Consider the following 19,600-nt stretch of genomic DNA (forward strand, 5'->3'; position numbering starts at 1 on the left):
TAAGAAAATTAATTTTCTTCTAAGTACAGCTTTTTATATGTAAAAAGTTTTTATATGTAATATTATAAATGTCATTATTTTATAAATATTCTATAAATATATTTATAAAAGTCTTCAGGTTTGAGTTTCTCTTTGGCCCAATAGTTATTTAGGAAAGTGTTGAGATTGTTTATTTCTAAGTGGTTAAGAAGGTTTTTTTAAACATGATTTTGTTATTAATTTCCAGTTTTAGTGTCACACTGTAAGCAAATATATTGGGCAAAGTGTCTCCTTTTTGATACTTATTTAGATTTACTTTGTGCCTCACGAGACTAGTTCCTAAATCTACCTGCTATCAAGAATTATCTGCAAGATTTTTAAAAATAGAAATTTGAACTAACAGACAGAAAAGGAGCCAAGTTTACGAACAGAAAGTGCACAGAAAATAAATACGTGAGGCCCTTAAAAGTATGAAGAGATGCCCAACGTAATTCAGTAAAATTATTGTAAATTTAAACTACACTTAAATTCCATTTTCACCCATCAGATGGGCAAAAATCCAAGTGTTTGACCAAATACTCTGTTGAAGAGGCTTTGGAAAAATGGGCACTCTGATACATTACTGGTAAAAGTTCAAATTTACAGACTTCCTATAGAAGGCCATTGGGCAAATCTATTAAAATACAAATGTGTTTATATTTTGACCCAGCTGCGTCACTTCTGAGAATTATTTTAATCCACACAAATTGACATTTGTACAAGGTTATTCATTGCAGCATTATGTGTGATACCAAAATACTGAGAGTTGCCATTAATAGGGGATCCATTAAATATATTATTTCACATCCATGTAATGAAATACTATGCCACAGTAAAAGGAATTAAGATGCTCTTTATGTACATATGGAAGGGGTTTTAGATATATTGCTAAGAGATGCAAGTTACAGAACAATATGTTCTATAGAATGCTAGAAATAAGGAGGAAATAGGAATATATATTATTATTTATGTCTTTGTATACCTTATACATTTATATTCAAATATATACATATGTTTACATTTTTATTGCTTTTTATTTTTTATTAATTTTTATTAAATTTATTGGGGTGACATTGGTTAGTAAAATTATAAAGGTTTCAAGAGAATAATTCTATAATACATCATCTATATATTGCATAGCTTTTTAAATGATTGGCGCCTAGAAGTCTGGGTCTTGTTTCTGGTTTTTCGCTTTGTTTTGCCTTAAAGCTCCAAAACGACACACTTGTAGTAGATTCACAGAAAACCACTAATATACCTTACAATTAATTTGTGAAAATATTCCATAAGCAGTTGAAAAGAAGCAGAAATCTCTGTTAGAGGATCAAAGCTTGATAGCTAAATATAGATACACACAAAAATAAATATGTATAATTGACATAAATATTAAAATTATCCACATCTTCTCATTTCCTATCCTAGTTAATCTATGATAAGAAGATACCACTACAATTGTATTCTGTGAATTTCTCCGTATTTTAATTATATATGTATATATACACGCTATATATACATATACACTGTATATATGTATATATACAATGATATATCTGTATCATTGTATATGTATCATTGTATATATATGTATATATCATTGTATATATGTATATATATGTATTATTGTATATATACATTATGTTATAATATATACTATAACAAAAAGGCTCATCAGATATCTTTGTGGATTTCATCTTTCATGAATAGCCCTCTTTATCACACTGAAAACGTTTTTGCCTTGAATTCTAGTTTTCCATATTAATATTGCCAACTCTGCTTTCTTTTCGTATTTGATTGTTATAACTTTTTCTCAATACTTTTCATTTCAAATATACTGAGCTACTTTCTTTAATAAAATATAGATTGATTGATTGGGGGGGGTTTGTTGTTTGTTGTTGATTTTGTTGCTATTGTTGTTGTTGTTTTTGAGGGATGAGCCAAACTGAGAATCTGTGCTGTTTAATAGTGGAATTTAACTCACTATTTATTATACGTCAGCTATGTACTCAGACTTACTTCTACTATCATATTTATTTATTGATTTATGATTCCTTTATTTTTCATCTTTTTCTACATGTGTAGGCTTTCTTTGCTTTTATTATTTGGGATGTTTTCATTCAGTGATTTTATACCCATGGAATATTAAATTTTCATCAAAATATGTCCAGCTACTGGTTTTCTTTCACTGATTTTGTCTGATGTTGGATGAGTCATTTTGATCTGCGGATTTAAGTCTTCAATCAGCCAAAAAACGTCAATTATCCACATTTAATTCCTGCTCTCGATTCTCCATATTCATTACAATTTTGCTCATCATTTTAAAGTTATGTTTTCTTTTGAATTATGTGAGAGCTTCTTAAGCATGTTCTCAATATTACTGTGTTTTCCACAAAGCAGATTCTGTTCTTTACTACTTCTACTGCCATTTAAAATTCTTTTTCACCATTTTCAGTTTTCTTATTTCCTTAATTTAACCAGCAATGAGATTTTTCATCTCATTCTGGTGCCTCATTTTATCTATTGTCTTTTCTTTCATCTTACTCAGATATCCTACCCAACCTGGGTCTAATTTTTATTAAGAAAGGAAGCAATTTCTTTACAGAGGTTCACCTAGCTCAAAATCCTATTTGAAATGGAGATTCAGCTTTACTCCCTCATAAATAGGCTCTAGTGGTTTGATTGACTCTTCCATGCCTTGCAAATATGATTTCTAGCCAGGTGAACCTCAGTAAAGAAAATTGCTCCCTTTCTGATTGAAAAAGCAAGCGAAGATTGGATGGGCACTGACAACTTCCTGGCACCACTCCATCTCTCTCACAGCTGGGCTATGTGTCCCTGTCCCTTCCCATATTTACCTCAATATTTGGGCAGGAAAAAAAATGTTATTGTTCTTTTCCAAATACCTTCAAGGACTTCTGCTTAGATTCCACAAACAGGGCCTGGGAGACTCACAGTCTCACAGCTGAGCACCAGCACTTGGCCTTCACACTTGCCCTCTTGGTTCCACCAGCCCATCAGGGACACAGAGAAATAAGACACAGGCTCTCTGTGCTCTCACAGGATTTTCACAGTATCCTGTGCATGTCGCTTAAATAATACCAGTGACACATATTACAATCCTCTGCTTTTCTCTCCCACTAGACCATAAACCTTTAGAGAACAGTGACCACAGCTCGGTCATCATTTCATCCCCAGTGTTTATCAGAGTTCCTGGTACAAGGCAGGTTCCACAAAGCATGTTAGTCAAACCAAATAGAAAGCAGTTCCAGTTCCTGCCCTTGAGAGAAGTCCCTGGCTTAGCTGTAAATCACTGCTCCTGTCGTGACCATCAATCCATCTTGGGGAACAGATGCTTTGGGATCTACTTCTCCCGTTGACAGTGTTCTGGCAAACCCTCTCCCAGGACGCTCTGGAGCTGTGTCTCAGCAGGATGAGCCACACTGACTTTTTCTTCCCATCCTCCCCAGAGCCATGGTCCCCGGCAAGAGAGGCCGGTCTCGGTGATCGTGAGACCAGGATACCACTCTGACTCCCGCAACCAGCCAGCTGGTATAAACACCTGTCTCCCTGCCTGGCACCTTGGACATAGCCACAGGATTCCAGCTAGTCTATGCCCCACCCACCCCCCCGCCACACCCACATCCCACTGGCCAGACTGGTATTTCTGGGTCCCCCCCAGCAGGGGTGTGGCCTCCAACAGAGCAGCCGCCCTACCTGAGAATGATCCGAAGGTACTCAATGCTCTCGGCCTCCTCGCACTTGATGGACAGAAGCAAGTTTCCCAAACTACTGCCAGTACAGTAAAAGTTTAGATGGTCCTAGAAACAGAAATCAGGTGTTAGCAAGGAAGAGGGGGACCTTCCAGGCATGGCCCCCAAAATCACCTCCTTGCTGAGGAGCCCCACAGGAAGGAGGAAGCGAAGGATGCTGCTGCTGAGGCCGCTACTGATGACGATGAGGAGGGAGGCGAGAAGGAGGGAGGAAGAGAAGGATCGGTCATGGGTTCCAACTGCCAAGTCCGCAGGATGTGGAGGAACGGGGCTGAGGGGTTATCACCTATTATCTCCTTTAACCAGACCATGACTTTACGGGGGAGAGACTATCATCATCCCCATTTCACAGACGCGGAGACCAAGTTCGGGGAGGTTACGTAACTGTCCAGGGTCACACCACTAGTAGGTGACCGATCCAGGGTTCCAATCCACATCTGACACCAGGTCTACTTCCTTGCTCCCCGGGCGCAGCCCCCACCAATTCAGACTATTTGTGAGAATAAAGCTAGGAGGGAACGCTGGCACATCCACCCAAGTGGAGCAGGGCGGTCTCTGGACTGTGGGCCTCACCCTGGCTCAGGGAGCCCACCTCAGACCTGCCATATGAGGTGGGGCCCTGGAATCTGCATTTTAACACGCTCGGGGAGGAGATCCTTATCTATCTCCTCCCTGTGAGACTCAGCAAAGCTGCCTCAGGCTGGAGACTTCCAGACTCTGCCCTTGGGACTTCTGAAACCTGGCAAGTCTGAAGGGCAGGATATATTTAAAGAAATGTAACTGTCACTGTTAAGCAATCAGAGGCTCACAACACATCACCCAGGACAAGCACCCGACCTGCTTGAGTGAGGGCATGAGAGATTTGTACGATTTAGATGGAAATGGAGATTTCCAAGGTGTGAGAACATATTTTTCCTTCCACCCAAATACTACCCATTCCGTCACCTCCTAGAACGTTTTCTCAGGGTGAACCCCACAAGGACCCACCACGCTGAGCCTTCCAGACTTCTGCACACCCCCTACCCCCCTGCCCAAGAGCAGAGCCAGTCAGACCTCTCCAAGGAGGACAGAGGTAGGCAGCAAGGAGGGGGGCAGGACGAGAAAGGAACAGAAACAGAGAGAGAGGCACCGGAGAGGCTCGCTGGGTTCCCCGTGCAGAGCCCCACGCTGGCAGCTCTTTTCACCCAGGGCCCCTCAGCCTCACCTTCCCTAGGAAGTGCCTGCGATAGGCCCGGGCCTCGCCCTTGCATTCGAGCTTGTAGCCGAAGGTGTTGGGGCTGAGGCCGTCCTCTTCCTCCTCCTCGCAGATGCTGCTGCCCAGGGAGGTCGGTGTGCCCACGTTCTCCGGGTCCTCAATCCAATAGCCCCCAAACTGGGGCAGGACAATCAGGGGGTACGGGCCTCCTTTCTCCACAACCTGGAAGCAGAGGGAGGATCACGCACTGCAGTCCACCCTGGGTCTTCAGGGGGAGGGGAGCGGCCCCAGAATTGGTGTCCCACCACCTCTGAGCTGCCCCAATAAGGGGGCCCCAGTATCCGAAGCCAAAGGCAAAAACAGGAAGCCCTCCTCTCAGTGTCACAACATTTCCAGCTTCACCGGCCCTGCAGCCCCAGGGTTGCAAGGCCTAGACTGGAATTCCCAGTTTAAACCTGGAGAAGCTGAGGTAATAAAGGGGAAGAGGCCTCAGGCCCTAGGTTCTCTTCCACGTGGGGCGAGACAGGGACCCTCACCATCCGCGCCCCCAGCCTCGCCCCTGAGACAGGATCCAGGGGGCTCCTACCTCATCGATGCTGGGATACGGGATATAGTCATCCTGCAAGACAAGCCAACAATGCCACCGTTAGTCCCAGCAGTGCCCATGAAGTTTGATCACTGCTTCCATTCCCTCTCCCCAGTCTGGGGACGGGGTGCATTGGGGAGCCTGGAAGGCTGCACCAGGACAAACAGCCTAGGGGCAGTTCTGGGATCTGACAGAACCTGAGCGCAAACCAGCCAGCTGAAGATGCAATACACAGAAGAAGGAAGATGCAGAACACAGAGACGTTGAACTTCACACCCCTCCTGACACTAGCTTCTCACCCTAGGAGGCTCCAACAGGAAGGTAACCCCGGTTCCACCCAGCACACGGTCCAGGCAAGGGGGCTGACCTCCAACTATGGAACTGTACTCTGGGCCTCGGAAATGGACCTTGAAGCTGACTGATACCTGCTGGAGCCCAGAGCACAGAGCCCGACTCCCCTAAACGCTGTGTGTGGTTTGCTCACAGGAGTGGGTACAGAGGACCCAGGCCAAGCCAGAGCCTCAGGTCTCCCCCCAGGCCTCCACCCCACCCCGCCTTGCTGCCCACTGTGTTCCAGTCAACACAGGTACAGCCACTTATGTGTCTCCTGGTGAAAATCAGACAGTGTAAGACAGCGGCCCCCAGCATGCCAGCCGCTCCCCCTACCTTCCTCTCACCCGGCCTCCTCACCAGGCCCACCTGGCTGCCACCTCACCCACCCAGCCCACCTTCTTCTTCTGGGGTCCCGGCTTCTGCTCTTCAAGCTTGATCCCCTGCAGAAACAAGGAAAGAGGATCCATGGAAAAGCAAGGGTCACAAAAAAAGGGGCCAAACAAGGGAGAAATCCCTTGAGATCACCTGCCTTAGCTGGGGGTCAGTAATAACAACAACAGCTGCTGTGTGCTGAGGCCCTTACAGGTCGCACACCTTGTCACACTCAGACCTCACAGCAACCCAGGCAAGGCACCAGCACAGCCAGACCACTGGGGTTTCAATCCCAACACTGCCACTTACAAACTTATGACCTTGGGCAAGTCACAAAAACCACTCTGTGGCTCAGTGTTCCCATCTGTAAAACGGGAACGATAATGGCGCCTACTGTAGTGATGAAGGTTAAATGTGGATAACGTGTTAAGCCCTTGGAAGAGTGATTGGTATATAGTAAAAGCTAGGTATATAGTATTATCACAAGGTAGGCAGGATTATCATCCTGGTGTTGAAATATCTCCTCCAGGCTCTCAGAAGACGAGGCAAGAGGCAGAATGGGAACCCATGTCTGTGGGGGTCAGAGCTAGCACTCTGGAGGCCATGCTACAGCAGCACCACGCCCTCCCTGGTGGGAGAACGCACCGGCCTGGGTCTGGTCATCATTCTGCCACTGTCTTACTATTGGTGACCCTGACAGCATTGAGCTTTTTGCAGCCTCCATAGTTTCATCTGTGAAAGAAAGATTCTAACACCCACCCTCCCACCTCACCGATACATCACTGCAAGGATAAGACACCATGTCTAGGCCTGGATTAAAAGAGTTCCCCTGCAGGGATCTGGAAAATTCACTGCTCGGGAGCAGTGCTTTATCCAGTGGTCCTATAGTCAAGTTCTGACAACTGGGTTTTGTGGGAGGAGAGCACATGCTGTTCCCAAGCTAATCTGAATAAATCCAAAGAGGGTAGGATATGGTGGGACAACTAGGAGAAACAGATCCCCTCTGGAAAGAAGAGAGTCTGGAAGCAGCGGCTGCCTAGTCATGATATAACACAGTGGGATTTGAACCAATGAGGAAACTGAGGCCCAGGGAGGAAGTTGCTTGCCTAATGTCATACAGCTAGTAAGTGGCGGGGCCTGGATTTGACGCCATCTGACCATATCCAGCAGCCCGCTGGACCCAGGGTTCCTGCTCACTGGGCGGATTTAGACTCCGGCTGCTCCAGGCTGAGTCACCCCGAAGCATTGTTCAGCTGGGTATGGGAGGGCCCTCCCTACTGGACAGGTACTCCTCTCCCCACACAGGAAGATAACCACCTGGGTGGCCTTGTAGACCTTGTCCAGGGAGGCAAACTGGGCGGATGGGGAGGTGGGTGATGTCAGAAGTGTGTTTTGTTTGTCCTGCATTAGTCATGCCAGCCTGGGAACAGCCCCTGGGCAGAAGAACAAACCTCCTTGCCACCCCTCCCCCACGTCAGAGCCGCCACCCAGCACTGGGCCCTCTCCCCTGTGTGTGTCATCCTTTACAATAGGTATTGTCACTACCTCCCTTTCCCCTGCCATGAAGAAACTGAGGCTCAGAGAGGTAGAGTGACTTAACCCAGCCACTTAGCTAGAGAGTGTCTGGGTAACAACTAGAACCCAGGATGGAGGGGACGCCACACTGTGCATGTAACTCCTGTTGCTTCACAGGAGCTGGGTGCTTCTTCAAATTCCTCGACTCTCGGGCTGGGGCTCGAAGTCCTGTGTCTTAGTTTCAGCTCCTCACAACTCGCAGAGCGCCCAGGGCACTTGACTGCGGAGCCTCAGTCTCCACAACTGCAGCGTGAGGACAGACGGCACCCACACTCAAGGCCAGAATCAGGCCCCGCCACCCGCTTCATCCCCACCAGTTTCCCACATGTGAGTTTCCCACATACAGCAGAGTTGGAAACCAGGGGTCCCTCAGAGGCTGGGGCCCCGGGAGCCCGTGGTAGGGACCTAAACACCGGGACTCTGATTTCAGGCCCCAGCGGTCTCAACTGAGATGGAACTGGCACACCATCCAAGGCGTCGGCTGACGTGGAAATGAGGAGGGAGAGAAACACAAGACTCCTGCCCTCCAGAGGCTCCCAATCTAGGAAGAAGGCAAGCCCAGGAGCCTCAAAACAACAGAACGATATGAGGCTGGGCAAGTGGGACTGAATTATGTCCTCCAACAGAGAAGCCCTCTGTGGGGGCATCAGGGTGCTCCAACTGGGGGTGATGGATGGGTGGATGGTGGGAGCAACCAGAGGGAAGGCAGGGTGAGGACAGGCTGAGCCGCCACAACCCCTGCCAGCTTCCCGGAGCGCCATGATTCCATGGGCTTGGGGTGAAAACACCAGCTTCACTCCAGGCAACTAAGCGTTTAACTATACACGGTCTCCCACCACTCGCTGTCAAGGCACATGCCATCCCTGTTTCTTCAACCTGACTGTAAGTTCCCTAAATGCATATAAATGCATATAAAATTCGTTTGGAGTCCATACACTGCTGGGCACAGAGGAGAATCTTAATAACTTGCTCATGATAATGACATAACTTCTAACAATATTTTTCCCTCAAACAGTCCCTCCCCTTCCCCATCCGTAGGGAAACCCAGTTTTGCCATAAGGACCTCACTCCCTCACAGCACAAGCCCTGTCAGCAGCACCGTCTGCATCTCAGGACTGCAGTGGGCACCCTATGTGCCTCTCCTCCTATACCTTCCAGACCATTCCTACAGAATCTTCCTTGCTTGAGGCTGGAGCATCTGCTTAGGGTAAAATGCATCATAATACAATGAATGGCTAAGCCTTCCGGCTCTGAAGCCACTGACAAGCCACGAGCCCTTGAGTGTTTTATGTAATATCTCTGCCTGTTTTCTCACCTGTGAAATGGGGATGATGATATTAAGATATCTACTTCCTAAGGGACTTGTCAGGAAGAAATGAGATAACATCTGTCAATCTCTGACTCCAGACAAGTGCTTAAAATATATATACCATCAATATCGTCTTCCCACTCTTTCCACCTGTATCAGTTAAACTTCTGGACTTCTCCCCATATTCCTAGGGTCTTACCTGTGAGCCCTGACCCCTTGGTGGGGAATAATTATAAAGGCCCCCAAATCCACACTGAACACTGATTTCTATTCAGTGTCTACTAAGTTTTTACATATATTATCTCATTTCATCCTAGCAACCATGTAAGTGGGTATTTTTATTCTTGCTTATTTATAGAGCCTGTGATATTATGATTTTATAATAAGAAACTTATATTTTGGTCTTCATGCCGTTCCTGGCACAGAATTCCTAAAACCCTTGGAATTTCCTAAGTGATAAGAGCAATGGGAATATTTGGGAGCATGTTTCTTATACTATTTGGCCTTTTGTCCTTGGTTCCTAAAATCGCTCAAGAACCATAAAGGTAAAAGGAGTGTTACGCATCAGTTTATATTTGTAAGGTGACTTTTGGGACATCCCTAAGGATGGGACCTGGTCAACAGGGGAACCAACCATAATCATCAGAGAGTTTGTCACCCACACCCAACCTCCCAGGAGAGGGTAGGGGCTGGAGGGTTCAGTCAATCACCAAGGGCCAATGGTTTAAGGAATCACGCCTGTGTAATGGAACCGCCATAAGAACAGGATTCAGAGAGCTTCTGGGTTGGTGGACAGACGGAGGTGCTGGGAGAGTGGTGTGTTCAGAGAGCATGGAAGCTCTGGGCTCCTTCCCACGTGCCTTGCCCTCTGCATCTCTTCCATCCGGCTGCTCCTGAGTTATATCCTTTTACAATACATTGATAATCTAGCAAGTAAACAGTTTCCTGAGTTCCGTGAGCCACTCCAGCAAATTAATCGAACTGGAAGAGGAGGATCATGGGAACTTCCAATTGACAGTTGATCGGAAGCACCGGTGACAAGATGGACTGGCGTCTGAAGTGGGGGCAGTCTTGTGGGGCAGAGCCCTTACCCCGTGGAATCTGACTCTACAGGTAGACAGTGTCAGAATTGTAGGACACTCAGCTGGTGTCACAGAATTGTTGGGTGGGGGGAAACAACCACACATTTGGTGTCAGAGTAAGGTACAAACAGGGCTGTGAGTAGACAAAAAACAGGAGCGAGAGGCTTAGAAAAGGGAAGGAATTTGGCAAGCAAGTGTTAGTTGCAGAATTCGAACTCAGGTCCATCTCTTACCTACCACTCTGCCTTCCAGACACAAGGTGACTTCCCTAAGAAGGGGCTTTCCTTTTCAGGCTTTCTTGCCTACCCATTACAGGCACAATAGACCCTCTCAAACCCTTCCCACATCAGTGGGGTTGATGACACCCCATCTGCTCTTCTGGGTAGTTCTGAAGTCGTTTATCTTCTCCCTGTTCTTCAGGCAGGAGCCTTCCCAAAATCCTCTGCGCCACTCAACCTGGAAATGGCCTCAGGTTGTCCAGGCCATCAGGACTTGAGTTCTCTCTTCTCTGCCCTCCCTCCAAGGTCCCCCAAGTTTTGCCAGTAGGTTGTGCCTGGTATTGTGTCCCCCAAGGTCACTGCAGCACCTTCCACCCAGGGCTCGGCTTCCCCACTTTGGGGATACTCACCTGCATTTTCTCCAACATCTCAAAGAACTCCGCCGACTGAAAGATACAAAGAGGGTAGGGAGAGAAAGATAGGGCATCAGCCAGGGGTCTGCTGAGAAAACCTCCTCACCAACCATCTGGAAGCTTAGCCCAGGACTTCCCCAGAGACAAAATTAATTTGGATAAAGAGTGAAGATAATTTGATTTTGCTTTTGCAGGGCTGGAGGGCCAGAACACCCCACACAACAACAACAAAACATACTGGGCTGGCAAATGGCCCTGGAGAGAGCAGCCACTCTGTCTCTGTCAAGAGAGAGGAGCCTGTAGGGCCCCTGGGAAAAGCTAAGTTCCCCAAAACGCCTGTGGGCCCGGGATTCAGCCTCCAGCAGGATACATGTTTGGGATGTTTTCAATCCAACAGTGGGGCTAAGATGTCCACCACGAGCAGTTTTCCAAATGTGGTGCCAACACAGCCCTTCTAACTCCTCCTTCAAAATCTAACTTAGAACGCCAATACACAAAAACAGTAAAAGCAGAGCCACGCTGGCCAGGACAGCTGTGGGGCTTGAGCCCTGGATGTGTCAACCTCTGCCCGCCCCTGTCCCCTGCCCCCAAAGCACCTCTCTGGGACCTTAGAACTTGTGAAGCAAAGCCTGAAAGCCATTGAATGGCAGCCTCCAGGGGCCTGCGTGGGTTATTTTAAAAATCTCAAACTACCTAAGTCCAAACCTTTAACCTACTTGGGTGCCATCTTTGTAACTCCAGGTAAGACCAATAGGAGAAAAAAGGAAGTAGAAGGGAGGGGTGAGGGGCTGAAAGCTCTGCCTTAACAAAACACATGCAGAAGTCCCTCAGAAGTTTCCCCACTCCCCACTCCGTGAAAAGAGCCACACTTTCCTGCCCTAACACCACTGCCCACATCTGGGCACTGGCAAGCCGTGCCCACGACAGACAGCTCCCAGGTGGATAGGAGAGAAAAGAAAGCAGTGATAACAAGGACCACAGGTGTCCTTGTCACTTCTTCAAACACTCTCCCTTCCTCTGTGGGCACCAATGGCCAGGACGACCTGGAGCTTCCGCTGCCCTCAGACTCCTCAGAAGAGAACCTCCAAGGGAAGCACCCTTGTAAAGTCACCTGGGGAGACCTTGCCCTGCTGTGGGCGCTAAATGAGCTTTCCTAGGCCAAAGCTGGCTGTCAGAGGCAGAGTCTTTGACCTCCAGGGTCTCAAAACCCCACGTGTGAATGTACAGGGTTGAGGACACGCATGGCGCACCCACATCACACACCCTGGACCAGAGGCAGCCGCCAAACCCCCAGCTCCCAAACCTATCCTACCACTTGCTCTGTGCGTTCTTCCAAACTCCAGTCTCCAGGAGACCAAGATTACTAGACATATAGTACTTACACATATCAATAAGTCTAGAAAGACAAACAGAAAGAGAACAAGGGCTGCAGAAGCAATCAACAGGTTAAATACACAGACCTCTGACCCAGCAATTCCACTTCTAGACATCTATACTATAAACATACTTGCACATATACACAAAGATAGATACAATACAATCACAAAGATAAGATACAATAAGATGTTCATTGCTGCATTGTTTATAACAGTAAAAAATGGGAACAACTTAAATGTCAATCTATAGGAAATTGGTTAGAGTAAGCTACATTCATAGAATAAAATATAAATATTATGAAAACTCAAATTAGATAACTGATGAAATGGTGAACTCCTAGAAATACACAAACTATCAAAATTGACTCAGGAAGAAATAGAAAATCTAAATAGGAAATCTAAAAAGACCTAATAAATAGATTGAATTAGTAATCAAAAAACTACCCACAAAGAAAAGACCAGCCCAGATGGCTTCACTTGTGAATTCTACAATTTAGAGAATTAATATTAATTCCCCACAAACTCTTCCAAGAATAAAAGAGGGAACACTTCCCAACTTATTCTATGAGGCTAGTATTTTGCTAAAACCAAAACCAAAGACATCACAAGAAAAGAAAACTACAGATATATATAGTTTATGAACATAGATGCAAAAATTCTCAACAAAATAGTAGCAAACTGAATCCAGCAACATATAAAAAGAATTATACATCATGACCAGGTGGGATTTATCCCAGTAATGCAAGATTGGTTTGATATCCAAGAATCAATGAATGTAATACATCATATAAATAAAATAAAAAGCAAAAACTACATTATCATCTCAATAGACATAGAGAAAGCATTTGACAAATCCAAAACCCTTTCTTGATTAAAAAAAGAACACTTAACAAAGTCGGAATAGAAAGGAAGCTTCTCAACATGGCAAAGTGCACCTACAAAAACCCACAGCTAATATCATACTTAATAACGAAAGACTATACTTTGCCCATAAGATAAGGAAAAAGACAAGGATATCCACTCTCCCTACTTTCATTTAACATTGTACTGTATGTTCTAACCAGAGAAATTAGGCAAGAAAATTATATGAAAGGCATCCAACTGGAGGCCTTTCTGGAGGAAGAGGTGAAATTATTTCTATTCACAGATAATGTGACCTTATATATAGAAAATCCTAAGGAATTCACTTTTAAAAAAACTTTAGAACTAATATAATAAATGAGTTCTGCAAGGTTGCATGATATAAGATCAATATACAATAATGAATTATATTCCTGTACACTGGCAATGAACAATCCAAAAATAAAATTAAGAAAGCAATTCCAATTACAATAACATCAAAGAGAATAAAAATACTTGGATGCAGATTTAACAAAAGACGTGCAAAACTTACACTCTGAAAAGTATAAAACATTGATGAAAGAAGGGGTTCTAAATAAATGAAAATAAATGCCATGATCACGATTCAAAGAGTCAGTATGATTAAGACAACTGTACTCTCCAATTGATCAACAATCTCTATCAAAATCCCAGCTGGATCCTTTCTAGAAATGGAAAAGCTGATCCTAAAATTGGTATGGAAACTCAAGGGGCCCAGAATAGCCAAACCACTCTTGAAAAAGAAAAACAAAGGTGGAGGATTCATACTTTACAATTTCAAAATATTACAAAGCAAAAGTAATTAAGATAGCGCAGTACTAACAGACATATAGATCAATGGAATAGAATTTAGAGTCCAGAAATAAATTCATGTATTTAGGGCAATTGATTTTCAACAAGGGTACCAAGACCATTCAATGAAGTCTTTTCAATAAATTGTGCTGGGAAATCTGCATGGCCACATACAAAGAATGAGGTTGGACCCTCATCTCAGGGCCCAAATTAAGTGAAAATGGATCAACAACCTAAATGTAAGCACTAAAATGATAAAACTCTTAGAAGAAAATATAGGAGTAAATCTTCGTGACCTTGGATTTGGCAATGGATTCTTAGATATGACACCCAAAACATAAGCAATGAAAGGAAAAAAAACAATAAATTAAACTTCACCAAAATTTAAAACATTTGTACTCCAATGGACACTATCAAGAAAGTGAAAAGACAACCAATAGAATAGGAGAAAATACTTACAAATCATATGTGTGATAAGGGACTTGGATCTAGAATATACAAAGAATTCTTACAACTCAATAAAAAGATACCTCAATTTAAAAATGAGCAAAGGATTTCTATAGACATTTCTCCAAAGAAGATGTATAAACAGACAACACACACATGAAAAGATGCTCGACATCATTAGTTATTGGGAAATGCAAATCAAAACCATGACGAGAGACCACTTTACACCCGCTGGAATGGCTATAACCAAAAAGACAAATAATAACAACTGTTGGCGAGAATACGGAGAAATTGGAACCATCATATACAGTTGGTGGGAATATAAATGGTACAGTCACTGTGGAAAACAGTTTAGCAATTCCTCAAAAAGTTAAACACGGAGTAACCATTTGACCTAGCAATTCCACTCCTAGGTATATACCCCAAGAGAAATAAAAACATATGTCCACACAAAAACATGTACACCAATGTTCATAGTAGCAATAGTCATAGTATCCAAAAAGTAGAAACAACCCAAATGTCCATCGATTTGTGAATAAACAATTGTGGCATATCCATACAATGGAATTGTATTTGGCCATCATAAAAGGAAAGAAGGAAGTACTGACACATGCTACAACATGGATAAGCCTTGAAAATATTATGCTAAGTGAAAGAAGCCAGACACAAAAGGCCACATATTATGTGATTCCACCTCTATTAAATGTCCAAAACAGGCAAATCTATAGAGACAAAAAATAAATTTGTGGTTGCTTAGGGCTGAGGGAAATCGGAGATTTCAACGGTGATAGTTAAACGGTACAGGGTTTCTTTCTGAGGTGATGAAAATGTTCTAAAATTGATTGTGGTAATGGTTACACAATTCTGTGAATATACTAAAAACCACTGAATTGTACACTTTAAATGGGTGACTTTATAGTACATGAATTATCTCAATAAAACTGTTCCGAAAAAAACACACTATGCAGCCATTCAAAAAGAAAGCAATAGATCTGTATTGTCTAATAAGATGCTCTCCAAGACACATTAAGTATGGAGTAGGGGAAAATCAGAGAACACAGAAAATATGATCCCATTTTATAAAAACAAAACCTAAAGTAACCTACATATATGTATATAAACGCATAGGAAATACTATGGAAGAATATACCTCACACTGTCAAAAAGTGATTCTATGGAGAAGGGGAGGAGACTGGTGAAGGAGGTTTTGTTTTATCTAAAAAAACAAACAATCTTTTTTTTTTTTTTTTTTTTTTTTAAGGAGGGTGCAGTTCACCATGGCCCATTTGGGGATCGAACCAGCAACGTTGGTGTTATCAGCACCATACTCTAACCAACTGAGCTAACCAATCACCCCAAGGTTTCTGCTTTATATACGGCCAACTCCACTAGCATGTAGACCTACATTACTTGCATAATTAAATTTCAAATAAGTTTTGTAAAGGAAACAGAAAAATGTGCAAAGGGCATGAACAATGTGCTGACGGAGAAAGACAAAGTGACCAATAAATACAAGGAACGTGCCCAACCTCCCTGATTATTAAAGAAATTAAGATAATACAATAACATCTTTCATCTATCAGATTGGCCAAGATTAAAAAGAAAAGCCCGTGTTGGCAAGGATATGGAGCTAAGGACACAGGGACAATACAGAAGTGTGTACCTGGTACAACCTTTCCGAAGGGCAATTTGGTGCTGTGTGTCCAAAGCCTTAAAAATGTTCATATATTTTGGTCCAATAAACCCACTCTAGGGAATTTACTCTAAAGCAATATTTGGGCAACTACACAGGATACTTATACGAGGATATCTATTGAAACAATGTTTACAGGCAAAAAAGTGCAAACAGCCAAAGTATCCACCAAGGAGGGAAAGAATAAATATTGCATGGGAATATGCCCATACAGTAAAATACTATGAGAGGAGATCTGTGCTAAATTCTGCTCGTGCAAAGATTCACACTGCGTGGGTAAGCGAGGAAAATAGAGTTGGGAACATGATCCCTTTTTTTATTTTCAATTAAATGTGAAAAAACATGTCTGTAGGTAGATGATTGATAGATAGATAGATAGATGAATATATACATCACCCAACCAGAGAAACATATCTTGCAGGATACATGCCAAAATGAGTGACAGGTTAAGGATATATTTTTCCTTTTTGCTTTTCAGTATTTTTTAAGTTTTCTACAATTATAAGTTATTTTTGCAATTAATCAACGTTTTTAAGACTTCAACACATAAGTGGAGGTTTGGCATTCCTTTGTTTCCCCCAACCCCTGCTATAGGCTCTTCCTCCACCTTCATGACAGGGTATGTTTAGGGACATGAGGACACAGCCTTCAGTGCCCAAAGAAAGTCCCTGGATTCAGGCCAATTCATGCCCAGGTCTAACCTTGGCTTTGTGTATTACAGACTAAGAGGCTCTCTTGAAACACCCCCAAAACCAGCTCACTCTGTTACCCATGCAAACTGGCAATCAAAAATTATTTTAGATGTGTTTTTAGACAATGCCCTTGTATTGGTTAATCAGTTCACTCCAACTGAATAAGCCCCTGCAGGGCATGGACTGGACGCTGGAAGTACTAGGCAAAAGCTCAATTTCCAGGGTACTGATCTTAGTTATGAGACAAAGCTGTCCTGGGCTACATGACAGATGACCAGTGCCACAATGGTCCAGAGAACACATGAAGCACTTCAGGCTAGGAGGTCAAGTGTATTAGTTCTCTACTGCCGTGTAACAAATTACTCCGAAACTTAGTGACTGAAAACAATTTCTGTGGGTCAGGACTTCAGAGTGGCTTAGTTGTGCGGTTCTTGCTCAGGGTTTCTCAGGTGGTTGTAGTAAGATGCCAACAGCGGCTGCATCATCTGAAGGCTAGAGTGGGGCCGGCGGCTCTGCTCCCAAGATGGCTCCCTCACAGGTGTTGGCAGTCCCTCACCACATGGGCCTCTCCGTAGGCTGCCTGAGTGTCCTCACAACATGGCAGCCGACTCCACTCAGAACAAGCATCCAGGAGAAAAACCACGGAGGAAGCGATAGTACCTTTTATGACCTAGTCTCTGAAATCATACACCTTATTTCCACTCTATCCTATTCGTTAGAAGCAAGTGACCACGATCAGCCCACACTCAGGAGGCAGGGGTGGGGGATTATTTTCCCCTGCTCGAGAAGTACCAAAGAATTTAGGGGCATATTTTAAAACCACCATATCAAGGAAAGCTTCTTGCAAAAGGTGGGATCCCAGGCAGACCTTAAAGAATAAATCAATCACTTGATAAAGAGGCGTGAAGAAGACATTACAGGTAACGGTGTGGACCAAGGTGGGAAGGTGGAGAAGCGTGATATGTATTCGATGAACGATGAGTGGATCAACCTGGCTGCACTGAGACCTCTAGGTCAACATCCTGAAGCTCAGACTGGAGAGGAGGGCTGGGGTCTGGGCCTGAGACCATGAATGCCAGGAATTCAGGCTTAATCTGGAAAGCAGTGGAGAGCTACTGAGGTTTGGGGTATAGTAGAAAGATACAGGGAGCAGTAGAGACCGATGGTCAAAGCCACTGGGGAGTGGCCGCCTGCTGCTGCCCAGGTGTGTGGCATAAGGCACGTTACTCAATCTCCATTCCTTCACCTGGAAACGGAATAAAATAACCTCACATGTCTTTCAAGGCTCATGTGAGGATGAAGTGAGAACGTGGATGAGAGAGGCCCAGCCAGGGCCTGATCCACAGCAAGCATTCGGTATATAACAACGACAAAAGGGACTAGGAGAAAGCTCCTTCGGCAAGCCTTGTCCTATTGGGAGACGGCCTACTAGCTTTAGCATAGTTAGCTTTCCCTGATTTAGGACACTTAGCTTTCCTTGACTTTATTGGTCTTCCCAGAAACAGTGTTTAAATTACTGTTAAAAATGGGTCTGTGTTTCCTGAATGAAGAGGTCTGAGGGTTCTGGAGCTGGCACAGGTGGTGAGCTAAAAATACTGTGATTCAGCCTCATCCCTGAGTGATGCACTAGGTGGACGATTCCTGGGGACGTGTCCGGAGCAGAAATCAGCCAGTGGCACCCGGACCTCAGCTGGGACCGGCCCCACTTCTTGGTGACTGGTTGAACTTTCCAATGGGACAGTTCCAGCCTTGGCAAAGAGGGAGTCTCCTTTCCCACCCAGCAGCGGGGTGACTCAGGCCAGCCTGGAACAGCAGCTCCAGCCATGCTTGTCCACGCCCCCTGAGAGAACTGCACAGCCCAGGACACGCAGCAAGCACTCAATAAATGCTCACTGACTCACTGGTGTTGCCCCACAGGCCCTTTAAGACAGAATAAAGTCCCACCTAGGGCATCCTTACAAGGGAATCCCTCTCCATCAGGAAGCCAGGCTCTGGATTGTCACAGAGAAATGTAATTCGGCCTCCTCATCAATACGTAGCAACATCCACTCAGCTGCCTCATTTATTATTAGCAACAGCTGTTGCCACCCGAATCAGAGCCAGGGGCAGCACTTCCCCATGGGCCGTGCTTTAACACCAGTCAAGTAGGCCGTGAAATAGTCACACAGAGCCAGCGCTCCACCAAGGAAATTGCAGGCTGGGCCCCCGGGTTCGGTTCGGGTTCAGTCCCGGCCCTCCTCACCTCCCAATATAGAAACTGCCTGGTCTTCCCTTGGAAGGGCAAAGGAGTCCTTGGGGGAAGAATGTTGGAGGAGGTCCGAGGTAGCAGGAGCAGAAGGGAACAGGAATTGCAACGCCAGTCTTGAGAAATCTTCCCGATGCCCCTACTTGCTGTCTCTGGTGCTGCCCCCTGCCCGGGCAGTGAAGAAGCAGAAGCGTGGCAGGTTCCCGTATAGGAGGGCCACTGCCACCCCTCTCACCACCCCATTCCAGAAGCAGCCCAGCCTGCCTCCCTCTGGCCCACAGAAGCTCTACCTATGGATGTGGCCTTTCCCTGCAGATAGGCAGCCACCTGTTCTTTCCGCCTTGTTGCATTGAAGCTCAGGAGGCCCCTCCACTCCCTACTCCCTCCTCCTCTCTGACCCTAGTTGGAGAAGTTGATACCCACTGTCACCCACCCACTGCCCACCAGGTCTCTGCTGGGCAACCTGTCCTAGCTCTGGGCTCCTTGCCTCCCCTCCTGGAGGCAGGAGTGTGTTTACATGCAAGCAACCTTTCTACATCCCCTGCCCAGGAGGTACCACATACCCACTGCTCACAGCAAAGGATGACGTTGTCTGAGCGCCGGGACCT

At 45.0% G+C, this 19,600-nt stretch overlaps 1 protein-coding gene across 15 annotated transcripts in view; it reads right to left on the minus strand.

The window, feature by feature from the left end:
- The window catches only part of RAP1GAP2 (RAP1 GTPase activating protein 2), a 206,452-nt gene that overhangs the window by 47,225 nt on the left and 139,627 nt on the right, over positions 1 to 19,600 (minus strand). For 13 of the 15 annotated variants that reach the window (XR_004421276.1, XM_033089946.1, XM_033089947.1 and 10 more), the window contains 5 exons: positions 10,866 to 10,901; positions 6,295 to 6,339; positions 5,567 to 5,599; positions 4,990 to 5,202; positions 3,730 to 3,833 (listed from right to left, as the gene is read on the minus strand). Coding sequence is in view for 14 of the 15 variants with exons in the window: in XM_033089946.1 (XP_032945837.1) it covers positions 3,730 to 3,833; positions 4,990 to 5,202; positions 5,567 to 5,599; positions 6,295 to 6,339; positions 10,866 to 10,901 (431 nt within the window). In the remaining variant the exon portion in view is untranslated. The remainder of the gene's footprint in view (positions 1 to 3,729; positions 3,834 to 4,989; positions 5,203 to 5,566; positions 5,600 to 6,294; positions 6,340 to 10,865; positions 10,902 to 19,600) is intronic. The other 2 variants (XM_033089948.1, XM_033089958.1) reach the window with 1 other exon arrangement.

This window comes from Rhinolophus ferrumequinum, chromosome 21, assembly GCF_004115265.2.
Source record: "Rhinolophus ferrumequinum isolate MPI-CBG mRhiFer1 chromosome 21, mRhiFer1_v1.p, whole genome shotgun sequence".
Taxonomy (NCBI): domain Eukaryota; kingdom Metazoa; phylum Chordata; class Mammalia; order Chiroptera; family Rhinolophidae; genus Rhinolophus; species Rhinolophus ferrumequinum.